Source organism: Marmota flaviventris, chromosome 7 (genome assembly GCF_047511675.1).
Source record: "Marmota flaviventris isolate mMarFla1 chromosome 7, mMarFla1.hap1, whole genome shotgun sequence".
NCBI lineage: Eukaryota > Metazoa > Chordata > Mammalia > Rodentia > Sciuridae > Marmota > Marmota flaviventris.
The window spans coordinates 142988722-143002175 of NC_092504.1; the positions used below are offsets into that span (position 1 = coordinate 142988722).

At 47.2% G+C, this 13454-nt stretch overlaps 1 protein-coding gene across 3 annotated transcripts in view; it reads left to right on the top strand.

Annotated features, from left to right (window-relative positions):
- Trpc3 (transient receptor potential cation channel subfamily C member 3) overlaps positions 1–13454 on the top strand; it is a 55999-nt gene that overhangs the window by 34925 nt on the left and 7620 nt on the right. For 2 of the 3 annotated variants that reach the window (XM_027955849.2, XM_027955850.2), the window contains 6 exons: positions 1348–1564; positions 2782–3015; positions 5302–5566; positions 7930–8125; positions 9414–9623; positions 12569–12652. In XM_027955849.2, the coding sequence (XP_027811650.1) occupies positions 1348–1564; positions 2782–3015; positions 5302–5566; positions 7930–8125; positions 9414–9623; positions 12569–12652 (1206 nt within the window). The remainder of the gene's footprint in view (positions 1–1347; positions 1565–2781; positions 3016–5301; positions 5567–7929; positions 8126–9413; positions 9624–12568; positions 12653–13454) is intronic. The other variant, XM_027955851.2, reaches the window with a different exon arrangement.

Here is a 13454-nt window from a genome sequence, read left to right on the forward strand (position 1 = left end):
CCTAGCAGCTCACCAGCTAGGACAGGACGTCAGGTTTGAAGTGGACATCTGGCGCCACTCCTCACAGGGTGGTGATCTCTCCTGGGCAGAGGGGGTGGTGGGAGTCGAGTCATTCCTTGTGCCCCCGTTTATAGCTGCTGTGAACCACCCATCCAGGGCACAAAGGAGACAGCAAGCATACTCCACACCTGCCCCGTTACTCAGAGAAGTGCACAGCTTCCTCTTCCACCTTTAGGAGAAGCAGATGCTGTGGACAAGCTGCCCCATGTGCCCTCTCCACGGCTGTGGACAGCAGTGTGACACGGCAGTTTACTCCTCTGTGTCCAGCGTAGAAGATGTGAATTCTGCCAAGTGCCCTCCTGTGTCTCCAGCCCCAGCAATACTGGATGTTCTTGGTCATTTGTTGACATCAAACTGAGGCTCTGGACATTTGTTCAAAGTTCAGTCTTTCAAATGCAAACCTCAGTGCTTTTGAGGTCACAGACTGAGTTCCAGGCAGGAGCTGACAGTGTGGACTGGAGGACTCACTTGATAAATCTACCGCATGCTCAGGAATGAGGACCGCAGAGGCCTTGGAGACAGGAGGAATTGTTTTTCATTTCCATTAGAACACCGGACTTTTAAGGACATCATGTCCCAGGGGATTTTTCAGGAGTCACCTAAAAATAATTACAAACTGAACTTTAGAATAGCTTTTGCACTATAGCATCATTTTCCAAACTCAGAGGATGACTTTTAATTAAGCTAACCTACTTGGAGGTTTCAATTATTGAGGTGGTAATGGATAAAATATTCATTTTGATTCTAATATTTTCTGCCTTTTCATATGATACAAGGTATAATGATTTTGAAGTATTTAGAAATGAGAACTCGAATTACTTCTGCTGTAGTAACTATTTTTTTTTTAACCCCTCAGAGGGTTTTTAATGCCCTGAGTCTACAAACTTCTAGGATTTCAGTTACAAAGCATTAAAGAACTGCATAGGGCATATTCAAAGTTTCTTTCCAGCTGCAAGAACTTTGATTTTGCAAAGTCTCTCTCATGAAGAAGGAAGAAGAACTGCACATGTCCTGGGACCCCTGGAAGTGCATCTGCCAGCGTAGTTGCCTGAGGGAAACTAGATGTTGAGAAACAATGAATCCCGAGGCCTTATTAAATCACTTTTCAACCAAGAGTCTCCCTGTAAAGATTAGCTTTCACCATTATAGCTCTTCAGGAACAGAAACAGGTCTTTAAAAGTGCTCCCATTTCCTTTATCTGTTGTCTGTATATGAAGTGTTAAAAGTGGAAGACACATTTTCTAAAGTGAAATTTCTCTGTCTCCCCGCTGCCCCATCTTGCTCCAGCTGGGGCGGGTTCTGCGGAGCCCTTTCATGAAGTTTGTGGCACACGCGGCCTCCTTCATCATCTTCCTGGGCCTGCTGGTGTTCAACGCCTCCGACAGGTTTGAAGGCATCGCCACACTGCCCAACATCACAGTCACTGACTACCCCAAACAGATCTTCAGGGTGAAGACCACTCAGTTCACGTGGACAGAGATGCTGATCATGGTCTGGGTTCTCGGTAAGGCTTTGATTTCAAGTACCCTAACTTTTACCAAAAACTAGTTGTCTAAATGATTGTCAGTTTCTGCTAAAGCTGCTATGCCTTCCCTGGTAAGGACGTCACCGGTGTCAGGTGAGCTAAGTAACAAAATAATTGAATAATTTGGTACATGCCTATAAAAGTTATGCCTTAACTTATTCTAAGTTTTTATGATTAACTTGACCTGATTACAAGTTTACCATGTTTCAGAAATCTAACTTCAATGATTGAACACAACTAAGTTTTTAAATGTAACTCACTGTTGTGATCAGTCATTCAATTGAAATGCTTATGAAATAAACCAGCAGCTATTAACTGAGGACTAAAGAACCTTTATGTTGCATTTGAGAGATTTTTAGGAGTTTCCATTTTCAGGATGTTTGTTACTTTGCTTTGCAGTAACCCATTTTGAGTACCTGTGTTAAAGTGAAAACTTAAACGATGTGAGAAAAATTCTGTTGCATTTTAATAAGTGCATGTTGGAACAGGTTGGTCCACTGATCACTGATCCAAAGTCATCTCTGTCTGTTTTCTCTCTTCCGTCCTGTGTGTTTCTTGGTGTCTTCTCCTTCCCTGAGTTGATGGGCTTCTTATCCCTTTCACTGGCTCCTGGTCTCAACCTGGGCCAAGTATTCATCTTATGAACTTTGTTTTGGTAAACTCCCCGGTTACTGTGCCCTCTCACAGGGCCATCTTGTGCCCTTCTCCCCTCGAGGCACTTTCTGCCTTCAGTTTCGTCCTAAGTGGGCGCCTTTCTCGGGGGTTTGTCTTGTCCTGGGATGCTCCTGGCCTCCCCAGCATGGGGCGAGCAGGAGTGGGGAGGGGACAGTCCAGCTTCCTGGGTGGCTGGGGAGCCCGTCATTAGGATTCCAGGTGACTATCTCCTGCGGGGGCTCGTTTCCCCAGTCACCATGGCTTGATGGTCAGCCACTTGGATTTTTGTAGGGACACCTCTTCTTCTGTCCTCCACGAGTCTCACAGGGAAGCTCCTCTGACCTGCCTGCCTCCTTCCTCCTCTCTGCACCTGCCACCGGTCCCCGTCTGGGTGGCCACGTGGAGAGCCCTGTCTCTGGCTCTGCGGGGTGTGTCCCTCCCGAGGGAAGCCCTTCCCCCCAGGGTGGGCCTGGGTCAGCCGGCGCCTGGTGGCAGCGTCCCAGCTGAGCTGTGACCTCATGCGCACCTCGCTTCCCACCCAGGGATGATGTGGTCTGAGTGTAAGGAGCTGTGGCTGGAAGGGCCCAGGGAGTACATCCTGCAGCTGTGGAATGTGCTCGACTTTGGGATGCTCTCCATCTTCATCGCCGCCTTCACGGCCAGGTTCCTGGCTTTCCTTCAGGCAACAAAAGCACAGCAGTACGTGGACAGCTATGTCCAAGAGAGTGACCTCAGCGAAGTGACGCTGCCGCCCGAGATACAGTACTTCACCTACGGTGAGTGGCTCGCTGCGGGAGGAAATGCCAATCAGGAGTACGGTACCCCCCTCCATCCAAGGCGGGTATGTCCCAAGGCCCCCAGTGGGTTCCTGAAACTGCTCAGGTCCATATATATATTGTTTCTTCCCACACATAAATATGTACATATGGTAGATTTAATAAGTAAGTTAGGCACAATGAGATTAATGACAGTCATAATAAAATGGAAGAATTATAATAATATATGATAATACAGTTGCTAGCATTGTTTCTCTTTCTTTGGGCATATTATTGAATAAAATGAGGGTTTCTTGAACAGTGAACACTGCAATACAGTGACAGTGGGTCTGATCACCTAGATGGCTCCTAAGTCACTGATGGGCAGGTAGCTTATACCACACCGACACACTGGTATTCATGTCCTACGGGAGACAGAATTGGTCTGCACAGATCGAGCGTGCTGCTCAGAATGCTGTGCCATATAACACTTAAAAATGGTTTATTTGTGGAAACTTCCACTTGAAATTTTCAGGTCACAGTTGACCATGAGTAACTGAAACCACATAAGCCCCCCCTTAAATAATGGACCACTACCATGTGTTAGTGTGAAAGGTGTGTTGCACATTTGTGCACAGTGGACACAGCATGAGCCTTGAAGTCTATGAAGCCAGATCCTCAGGGCCCAGAGTCCCTGAGGCTGTGGGTTCAATAGACAATGGAAGTCTAAACTGCTTTAAGAGCAACGTGAAAAAGACGTAAGCTGAGGTGCCGGGGCGCTGAGGCCAAGAGAACTGCAGCTGCGGAGACAGCAGACACACGTGGCACAGAGTGGGGCTCTTGCCGGACTTCTCTGTCACCAAGAGCAGGGGCCCCCGTGGACATCCAGGTGAAAGGCGGCGGATGCCCTCTTGCCCAGCACAGACCTGTCAGGTGCTGTTTGCTCCCTTCCCTGAGTTGCGGTGGTGATTTTCACCTATGTGTATAAATCTAAGCCCTGCAGAGCCGGAAGCTCAGGCGTGGAGCGTGTGTTCTGCCTGGAGGATGACTGTAGAGGCAGTCAGGGTTCCCTGGGGGGCGAGTCCAGGTTGGAAGGCTGGGCTCCTGCTCTCACGTGCGAGGTCTTGCAAGGTGTGGAACTGAAGCGTGGTGTCTCCTACTGTCAGCAAGGATTTTCACCCAGCAAGGACACTGGTTCAAACGAGCCAAGGATCACCATTTGCACTTAAGAATTAGTCTTTATTTGTGTGTTATCTATGTCTTGACTGTTTCCATAACTTATGTGTCTTGAGTTTATCTGTGTCTATTTAATGGCTGTTGTCTCAAGGGGACTTTGTGACTGCTGGCGTTCCCACCTCATGGACAAGTGATTCTGATCATGGTTTTGACTTTCCAAGTCTTGGCTTCTGCATCTCCAAGAGGTCAGCATTTGCCACATGCTCACGGGGCAGCACGTGACAGTGACGTGCTGGGAGTGTTCAGTGAATGTTAACGTTTCTTATTGCAATGTCCACAGTGTGTCCATGCTTTTGGAAATGACCCAGTTCACACGAAATCAACCACACAGCTCTTCACTGACCTGCCGGGGAAATGGATCTACTGCAGACTCAGTGACCTGGAAGGGCTCATTAGGCTCTTGTTGTGAATCTGCATCCCCAATCTTTACCCTTCCTGGCCCTTTACGTCCTCTAGAAACAAGTCAGCTTGCTTGGCCGTCACCTGGCAGCACTACTGTGGCCCAGTGACACTCTCTCTCAATGCTGTCTGAGATTTCACTTGCATAAACTGATAGACGAACTAATTTCCCACCAAACGTGGGAAAGAAGTTTAACTTTGGGCTGGGACAATAGCTCAGTGGCAGAGCGCTTGCCTTGCACAGGTGAGGCACTGGGTTCGAGCCTCAGCACCACATAAAAATAAGTAAAATAAAGATATTGTGTCCATCTACAACTAAAGATATTTTTTAAACAGTTTTACTCCAGCTATGCCCATTGGACACCAGAAGAGCTGGTTAATAAGTCTAACGATGAGGGGACAGGCTGGTGGGTTGTTGTGTCATCCTGGACACGTCGGTGTCTGTGAAGTGCTCTAACCTCTTTATCTCTTATTCTTTTTCGGATCCATGTGTTGTCAGTTTAGTGTCTTTACACTGGTCTTTTCTCCACTGAAAGTAATATAGAAATTTTGTTTCTTGATTAACGTAAGAATGGCACTGGACAGTTAACTAAATGGCCGAGAGCAGAGCCAGCTACCTACAGGACAGACCCTACTGGTGCGCTCCATTGTTCATCTCTCTCTCTTTTCTAGCTAGAGATAAATGGCTGCCTTCTGACCCGCAGATCATCTCCGAAGGCCTGTATGCCATCGCTGTTGTGCTCAGCTTCTCTCGCATCGCCTACATCCTCCCTGCCAACGAGAGCTTCGGCCCCTTGCAGATCTCTCTTGGAAGGACGGTGAAGGACATATTCAAGTTCATGGTCCTCTTCATCATGGTGTTTCTGGCCTTCATGATTGGCATGTTCATACTGTACTCTTACTACCTGGGGGCCAAAGTCAACGCTGCTTTCACCACGTAAGTCGAGCATGAAGAGGACTTCCAGCAGGTCTAGACGAAGCAGAAGAAAAATTTCAATTACCGTAGTGAAGGTGTTTTTAAGAGCAGAAAAAAATCCATGGAAAACAGTCAGTTCCTGCGTATGATTATGTTGCTCCACAGCTTCATCTCTTTTACCTTAGTGAACATTTAGCCACAGAATCAATCAGGATTCGGAAAAAATCCTGGACAAAATCTGCTATTTTAAGAGAATGGAGTATGGGATTGCTAATCCTGGATGTCTCTTTCATTATGCATAACGTTAGATTTAGGCCTGTCCCTTTGTAGCTAGTACTACTCTTCTGAAACAGAAGCACTGGTTTGTTTCAATGAGTCGTTGACAGTGCAGGGAGGAGGGTGAGAGGAAAGGGCGTGTCCTGGGGCCCACTGGAGTGGTGAGGCCACTTCCTGCCCAGGGTCACACTGGTTCCTGCACTGTGACTGTCTCCCCGGGAGCCGTCCTTGACCCTGCTGAGTCTCACTACCCCTGTGGGCCTCGGGGTGGAGGTACCCAGACTGTGGGACCTTCTCGCCCCTGGGTGTTTGGTTGTCACGGCGATGGCCTCCCCTGTATCTTGGTCCCTGTCGTGAGGAGATCATGCTCCCTCCTGCCTTTCCTTGGTGCCCTGTGAAGCCACAGCTGGGAACCAGCTTCACTCTTGTTCAGCAAGTTCCCCGTAGACGAAAATAGCCTACCAAGGCCTTGCGGACATCTGAATGGTTCTGAACTAGTGTTACCCATAGTTAACAGAGAGCAGTCAGAAGGTGAGAGAGACTGAAATTCACTTTATTGTAATAAAGAAAAAAATTAGCTTGAACCTGCTGGGGAAAGCACAGAGGTACACAACACCACCCCTTTCCCTCCCCCTCTTTAAATACTATTCCCATTAATTGTTTTCCGGAAAAAGAACTTGCTTTAGAACCTTTCTTTGTAATGGAATTTTACATAACTGTTCAAGGATGATTTATTTAGTCCTCGGATCAGGGATCACAAGTCAGTCACATGTTAAAAACAGCCATGTGCGTTTTGCCAAAGTGGCTGAGGAACGCCAGCGGGGGACTGGTGTGGGAGAGCCAGGTGCTGGTTGTCCTGAAGGAGGAATCGGGAAGTCCTGTGATCAGGAGAGACACGCGGCCCCCTTGTTCCCGCTGCCCCGCTTCATGTCCAGCGAAGGGTGGCTTCTGGGGAGGTGACGCTGTTGGCTTTCAGGATCTGTGGGCTCCTTGTAAGTTCAGCGAGCCCTGGGTCACGAGTGGCCTGACAACACCATGTCCTTGCTGAACCCACACAGCTGTTTTTCCTTGTCCTTGTTCCCTACACGGCACAGGAGAACAACTGTTACAACAACTGCATTGCAGTGTCACCATATCAAGTATTGTAAGTCACCTGGAGATGGTTTAAAGCATGCAGGAGAGGTGCATAGGTTATATGTAAACACTAAGCCTTCTTTAAGGGACTGAGCACCCACAGACGTCCATATTCCCAGGGAGTCCTAGAACCCAGCCCCAACAGATACCCAGCGGTGACTGACTGTATGTTCTTGTGACAAAAGATCCAAAGAGGTGTCTATGATGACAGGCTGGTCCCCCCCCACCCTTGGCCCTCAGTCTGCTAGTTCTCCCTAGTTCCAGAAATGCCCGTGTCTTTGGGACACTTTGAGATTTTTTTTTTTTTCATAAAGTAGAATGTAAGTATCTGTGTTCCCCTTGTCACTCAATGATAGAGGTTTTCACCGTGGCTGTCTTGTTTCTTACTTAACCCTCCTCTGGCATCGCTGATGTGAACACGTGGAGACAGGTCTGTCCCACTTCCCCCCGTGGTTGCATGGCCTTCCGGGTTTGGATGCTCCAGAATCATTCAGCCTGTTCCTTGCATATCTAGCTTGCTTTTATTCTAAAAGCAAATCATTTCATAGCAAATGATGCAGCAAGGAATATGTTCATACACTTTTTTAAAGTAGATTCATAATTTTAATTTCTGTTCTACTCCAGGAAAACTGACTCAAATACCTAAACCGTCTACCAAATCAAACTTCAAACTCTCATCCTCCCAGGAGAAAGGAATGGGCGTTGTAATATGGCTTCAGCTTTCTCCTGCTGAGCACAGACAACTTTCCCTGGAAGGTCCTTCAGAAAAGCTCCGTTGGCCATTTAATCACCAGTCCTGAAAACCTGAGAGGGGGATTTCCATTAACTATCTTCAAATTGTTAGAAGTAGTTGCTAATGTTTGTTCTGATTGCATTTTACATCTGTATGGTGTTCAGCCCTAACTTGTCTTTACTCCTGAATAATTAATGCTTAGAATCGTTAATTAATTACTGTGTGTCTTTTTTCTCCACAGTGTAGAAGAAAGTTTCAAGACTTTGTTTTGGTCAATATTTGGGTTGTCTGAAGTGACTTCCGTTGTGCTCAAATACGACCACAAATTCATAGAGAATATTGGATATGTCCTTTACGGGATATACAATGTAACTATGGTGGTGGTTCTACTCAACATGCTCATTGCTATGATCAATAGCTCCTATCAAGAAATTGAGGTAAGCCCACTGTGTCCCCAGCATCTGCCCTTCCCATCCCACTCTGACGGCATGCGACATCTGTTTCAGTGCCTTGTGGTCACAAAGAGGCTCCTATCCGTGCAGAGAGCCTGCTCTCAGCTGTGTCTCCCCCTGAGCAGGTAGTCACACCGGTCCAGTTCTTCTAGGAGCCCAGATCCCAGGAGGTCCCTCCCACTCCACCTCTCTCAGGGTGTCTCAGAAGTCTTGAAACCACTGACCACGCACATGCACTGCCATAGGGAGACACATTTTGTCTCCTGGGTTAGCCAGTCAGTGTCCTTCCTGGTGGAAGAATTGCTAGATGCCTGCAAACACAGATGGCAGACTTTCTCTGGTCAGAATTTCTAGTATCTGGAAACTGCTCTGCCTCGGATCTCTGGTTGGGCTTGGGGTGGTAGCATCTTCTTCACTGAATGTACTTTCCTCCATCCCCCAGTTTTGTGATCAGTATCTTCCTAGTGCCTAGCTGTTTCTCAGCTCTACCAAAGCTCCAAGTGTGTTTAGAGCCTCGTGATATAGTGTCCCCAACGCAGAGGTTAGCTCCTCCAGAAGTGAAAACTCAGAGCGCTGAACACCTACCTATGTGGGTGCGTTCGTGCCTGTCTGGGCTGTGTGACCTGAGCGACCCAGCCTCCTCCACCTGGGCCCCCTCTTCCTTTCCCCTATTGGAATGGTCATGCCCATCACCATGGGGTGGCCCTGGGGAGAGGAGTAGATGGAGACTGGTCCAGGCTCCTGGGGAACTACATGACATTTGAGGGCATGTGACAGAAACATAATCTCCCCAAATCTGTTGTTCTAAATTCTCATTTTCCTTTTGCCCTTGGAGTATAATATGTCACGCGTATAACCTGACTTGAGTGGGTGTGGGGAGGGGAGAGTGAGGTAGAGAGCAAAAAACTAACTTTGAACATGCAGAATTGGTGGGGCAAAGAATGCGGGGAGGGAGTTAACACTTTTGTCCTTTCTTGCCTCTAATTTTTCTGATCTTTTTGTCTTATCTTGTGAGGAATAGGAAATTCTGGTTATATTTTATTGGATATAGACAAAGGAATATGGAAAATAAAAAGTTTAAATGGTGTCATAGAAGTGATCCTCAGTTTATCCCATAGCATATAGAGATCATATGCAGAAAATTATGTATAAGTTCCTTACCTATTTAAAAAATCATTTATATTCATTGCTAGAATTTACATTGTTACTGGAATATTTAGTTTAAAAATTTAGTAGCTAATTTCAAATCAGTAATTTCTATTTTGCAACACAGGATGACAGTGACGTAGAATGGAAATTTGCTCGTTCCAAACTTTGGCTCTCCTATTTTGATGATGGGAAAACCTTGCCCCCACCCTTCAGCCTGGTTCCTAGTCCAAAATCATTTGTGTATCTCATCATGCGGATCATCAACTTCTCCAAATGTAGAAGGAGAAGGCTACAGAAGGATCCAGAAATGGGAATGGGTAACTCAAAGTCCAGGGTAGGTGTCGACAACTTACCAAGACCTTAAAATCCATGTTTTGTCTCTTTCTCCTTGTCTTTCGATGTGTAATTCTTATGTGTGGTGCAATGATTTTTATGTGTGAACCTAGAAGACCTTGAAAGTGGCCGTGCATCCCACCAGCTGCCATAGACAAGGGCTTGATGTCTGCATAATGTTTCAAGAGCCACTTGTCTATGCCCTGGGCGGTCAGAACTTCCTGGGAACCACCAGATTAAAAACAGACAAGACTCCCTTGAACTGTTAAACGTAAACAGAAACCTTGTTGTTAGGAAGCACTTTGTTTTGGTGTGTTCCATGTTCTCCGCTGTGATTCTGAAGTTAAATAATTTTAGCCTCAGATCATCCTCTTCCTGTTCATAGACTGAGCATGGCTAGACTGGGCTAAGTAACTTTTTTTCCTTTAGTATCATAAAACCGAGAGTTATTTGAGAGCTCCTCAAATAACTCCAAGCGCCCCTTTTATAATAGCAAGAATGGTCTGCCCCTACATTGTCCCAGTTGAGTCAGACTTTAATTTTAACAAACGTTTCATGATGGCACTTTATGAGCGTGAATTTAATTTTCAAAGATAAGCTTGGTATAGGAGACAGAAAAATACGGGAAAAATTCAAATAACAGTGAAGGAGGAAGATAGGAGAAAATGTACAGGCTTAATATACAATTTTTGTCTAAAATTGTGAAAATGGCCTGTAGCTGTAGCAATCTAGAAGCCCACAGGATTTTAGGTTAATTCTCTAAAATACAGGCCTTCCTGAGCAGAGGTGGGTACTTTTTCTCAGTTGAAGCTGGGGAAAAGAGGATTAATGCAATTTAATTTCTCGCTTTTTAAGATAGAGGTGAGTTTGCAAGATTTGTTACAACCCTAGAATCTTATTCTTTAAGAATGCAATCTTTTAATCCTCTCTGACCTGCATGTGAGCTCTGACAGCTGTTAGGTTGCAAGGGAATGAGGGTTATGGCATGCCAAGATTTAAAACAGAACCTCGTAAGCACACAGCGAGAAGCATTACAGTGCAAGGAAGACAGCCCTGCTGCTGGACTTGGGCTTGAATCTTGGCTCTTAGGAGTCAGAACAGGTCAAACCACATGGCCACTTGAGCTTTAATCGCTTCCCCTGAAAGAGGAAGCTTCTGGAGGGTTGTGGTGAGGACTATGAGATGTGCAAAGTTCCAGCCTCGACATATATCAGGGCCCTTCCCTATTCACAGTTTACAAAGTGCTTTGCAGTACGTCTGAACCTCAGTTAGTGCTGCAAGGTGGGTATCCGTTATTCCATTTTATAAATAAGACAACTACGCCCTTCAAATTCCTCCCCTACAACTGGGCTGGCCGTGCGGGCAGGCCTGGGGTCCAGCTCTCTGCTGCACCTGGCTGCCTCTGTGCTCAGCAGCCCAGTCCAGGCTGTGGCCTCCCCTCTCCCTCCCTGAGCTGTACTTCAGCTGTGGGGCAGCAGGTCTCCTAAAGGGGCCGGGTTGGAACTGTCGTCCTGGGTGGCTCCTGCTGCAACTGCTGCAACTGACTTTGCTTTGAAAGACTGAAGTATATAAAAGGAGTGTCTCAGGTGCGGAGTTTGCAACCCTAGCACCTCGTAGAACACACCTTAGTTTATTCGTTCTTTCTGTAGGCAGCTGAGTCCACCGACCTCTTTCCTGACCCGGTCCTAAAGTAGAAAGGGGAACTCAGGTTGAGAAGAGCACACCCAGGCCGTGGCTGCCTGGACCCCTCTAGAGGAAACTAGCTTCTCCCAGGAGTGAGGGGAGCCTTTATGTAGGATGTCCACTGAGGGTGTCCCCTTAGGTCACCTGCTCCGGCCTGTGTGTGCCACGGGCGGGAAAGGTGCTGGTGGCAGAAGATGGGCTGGCCTCTCATCTCTGGGGAGGCAAGACCCTCCGCTTCCTAGGCCTCCCACATCTGGCTTAAGTGGTCGTTGTGATTCTAAGTTGCGCATAGGCCTGTTCAGACGCTTTCACCTTCTGCACAGTCACAGACCCTCGTGTATGCTGAACTTAGTAAAAATTTGGAGAATTCCATTTCCTGTTGTTCTTTTTGGACGAGGGAGGCCCTGGAGCAGCCTTTCCGGCTCACCTGTCTGGCTGACCTTGGTTGGTAGGCAGACACTGACCTCCAGTGGCCAACAGGAGAATTAACTCCGCTAGATGAGGTTTTCCCCTGGCACTGCAGACCTACAGGAAGGGTCCGCGCCACCTCCACTCCCCCGCATCCCTCACCTCCCGCATTGAGATGGTGGTTCTCGGGTCCTGGGGCATATATGCCTTTTTGGAGGGCGGGGGGGGGGGCTGCTTTTGAACCACACCTACCAGGGGGCAGTGTGCCCATGAGTAATAGGTCACACGGGAGTGGATGTGCCTCTGTGCCCCTCCTGCTCTCATTCCTGCCCAAAGTCTAGACCTTAAGAAGAGAAGCAGTGGAGGGAAAGAAAACCAAGATTCTTTAGCCCAATTCTCTCCCAAGTGTGATCCCAGCTCTTGTACGGCCCTGAGAAGATGCATTACTGTGACTTCTATTTTAAGGCTATGGGATCCCACAGTGCTACACAGTAGTGTGCCCTGTGCAGGCCCAGCAGCCGACTGAACTGCTTCCCTGGAACTGCGCTTCCAGGAGCCAAGTGCACATCTTGATCAAGACCAGGTCCCAGGGAAAATTGTGCCCAGTAGGAGCCAACTTTTAAAAAACGTGTTCTCAACCAGCAGTTCTGTTCCGCCCATCTTGCCAACACTTGGACCAGTGTGAGCACGCGTCCCCCCTTAGAGCTTGCCTTTGGAATTAGATGAAGTCACGTAGAAAACTCACCCTCCACAAGGTGTTCCTCAGAAATGTTACCAAGGAGAATAGGAGAGACTGTACTTCTGATTCCAAATGAATGTATTCTAATTTACTAGGTTAATTGTATTTTTTCCTAGTTAAACCTCTTCACTCAGTCTAACTCAAGAGTTTTTGAATCACACAGTTTTAACAGCATTCTCAACCAGCCAACACGTTATCAGGTAAGAACTCCTTAGACATCTCTCTTTATCTGTGTGTGATTCTGTGTGTCTGTGTGTGTGTGTGCATAGCGAGTGGCGCTATGAGACGGGAACAGAGAAGATAAGAAAAGAACACTAGTTGGAGGGGACTTTAGAAATCAGTCCAACTGCTCCTCCCCCTTCCCCTCCCTCTCCCCCTCCTTCTCCCCCTCCCCTTTTTTTGGCTGAGAAAGAAGAGTTCTTTTCTCAATATTGAAAGCAAAATGTTGCTATGATTTCCAAAGCATGTCGCATAAGCCTTGAACTGGACAAAGAAATGGGAGTTATGGTGTATTAGATAAATACCTCTCTCGCAGTTTGAAAACCAGACTGTTTCTCCAGGCTTTTCTCCAGGGCAACCCATCTTCCAAGTGACTGTGGTCAGGCTGTGCTCTTTCAATGGCACTGCTTTAAAATACCTACAGACGCAGGCCTGTAATCCCAGCAGCTCAGGAGTCTGAGGCAGGAGGAGCGTGACTTCAAGGACAGCCTCAGCAACTTAGCGAGGCCCTAAAGCAACTGAGTGAGACCCTGTCTCTAAATAAAAATAAAAGGGGTTGGGGGTGTGGCTCAATGGTTAATCACCCCTGAGTTCAATCTCCAGTACCAAAATAAACAAACAAACAAACAAACACAACACCCTTTGCATTTGCTGTTGGCTGTGACCCTTGAATTCTGTTCCTCAGCTGGCCTCATTTTGAGTCTTTGGATTCTGGTGTGCGCGGGTGTCTTGAGGACCAAGGAAGTGATGGTGTCAGGTGATGCTGGGAGAGTGACACACCCA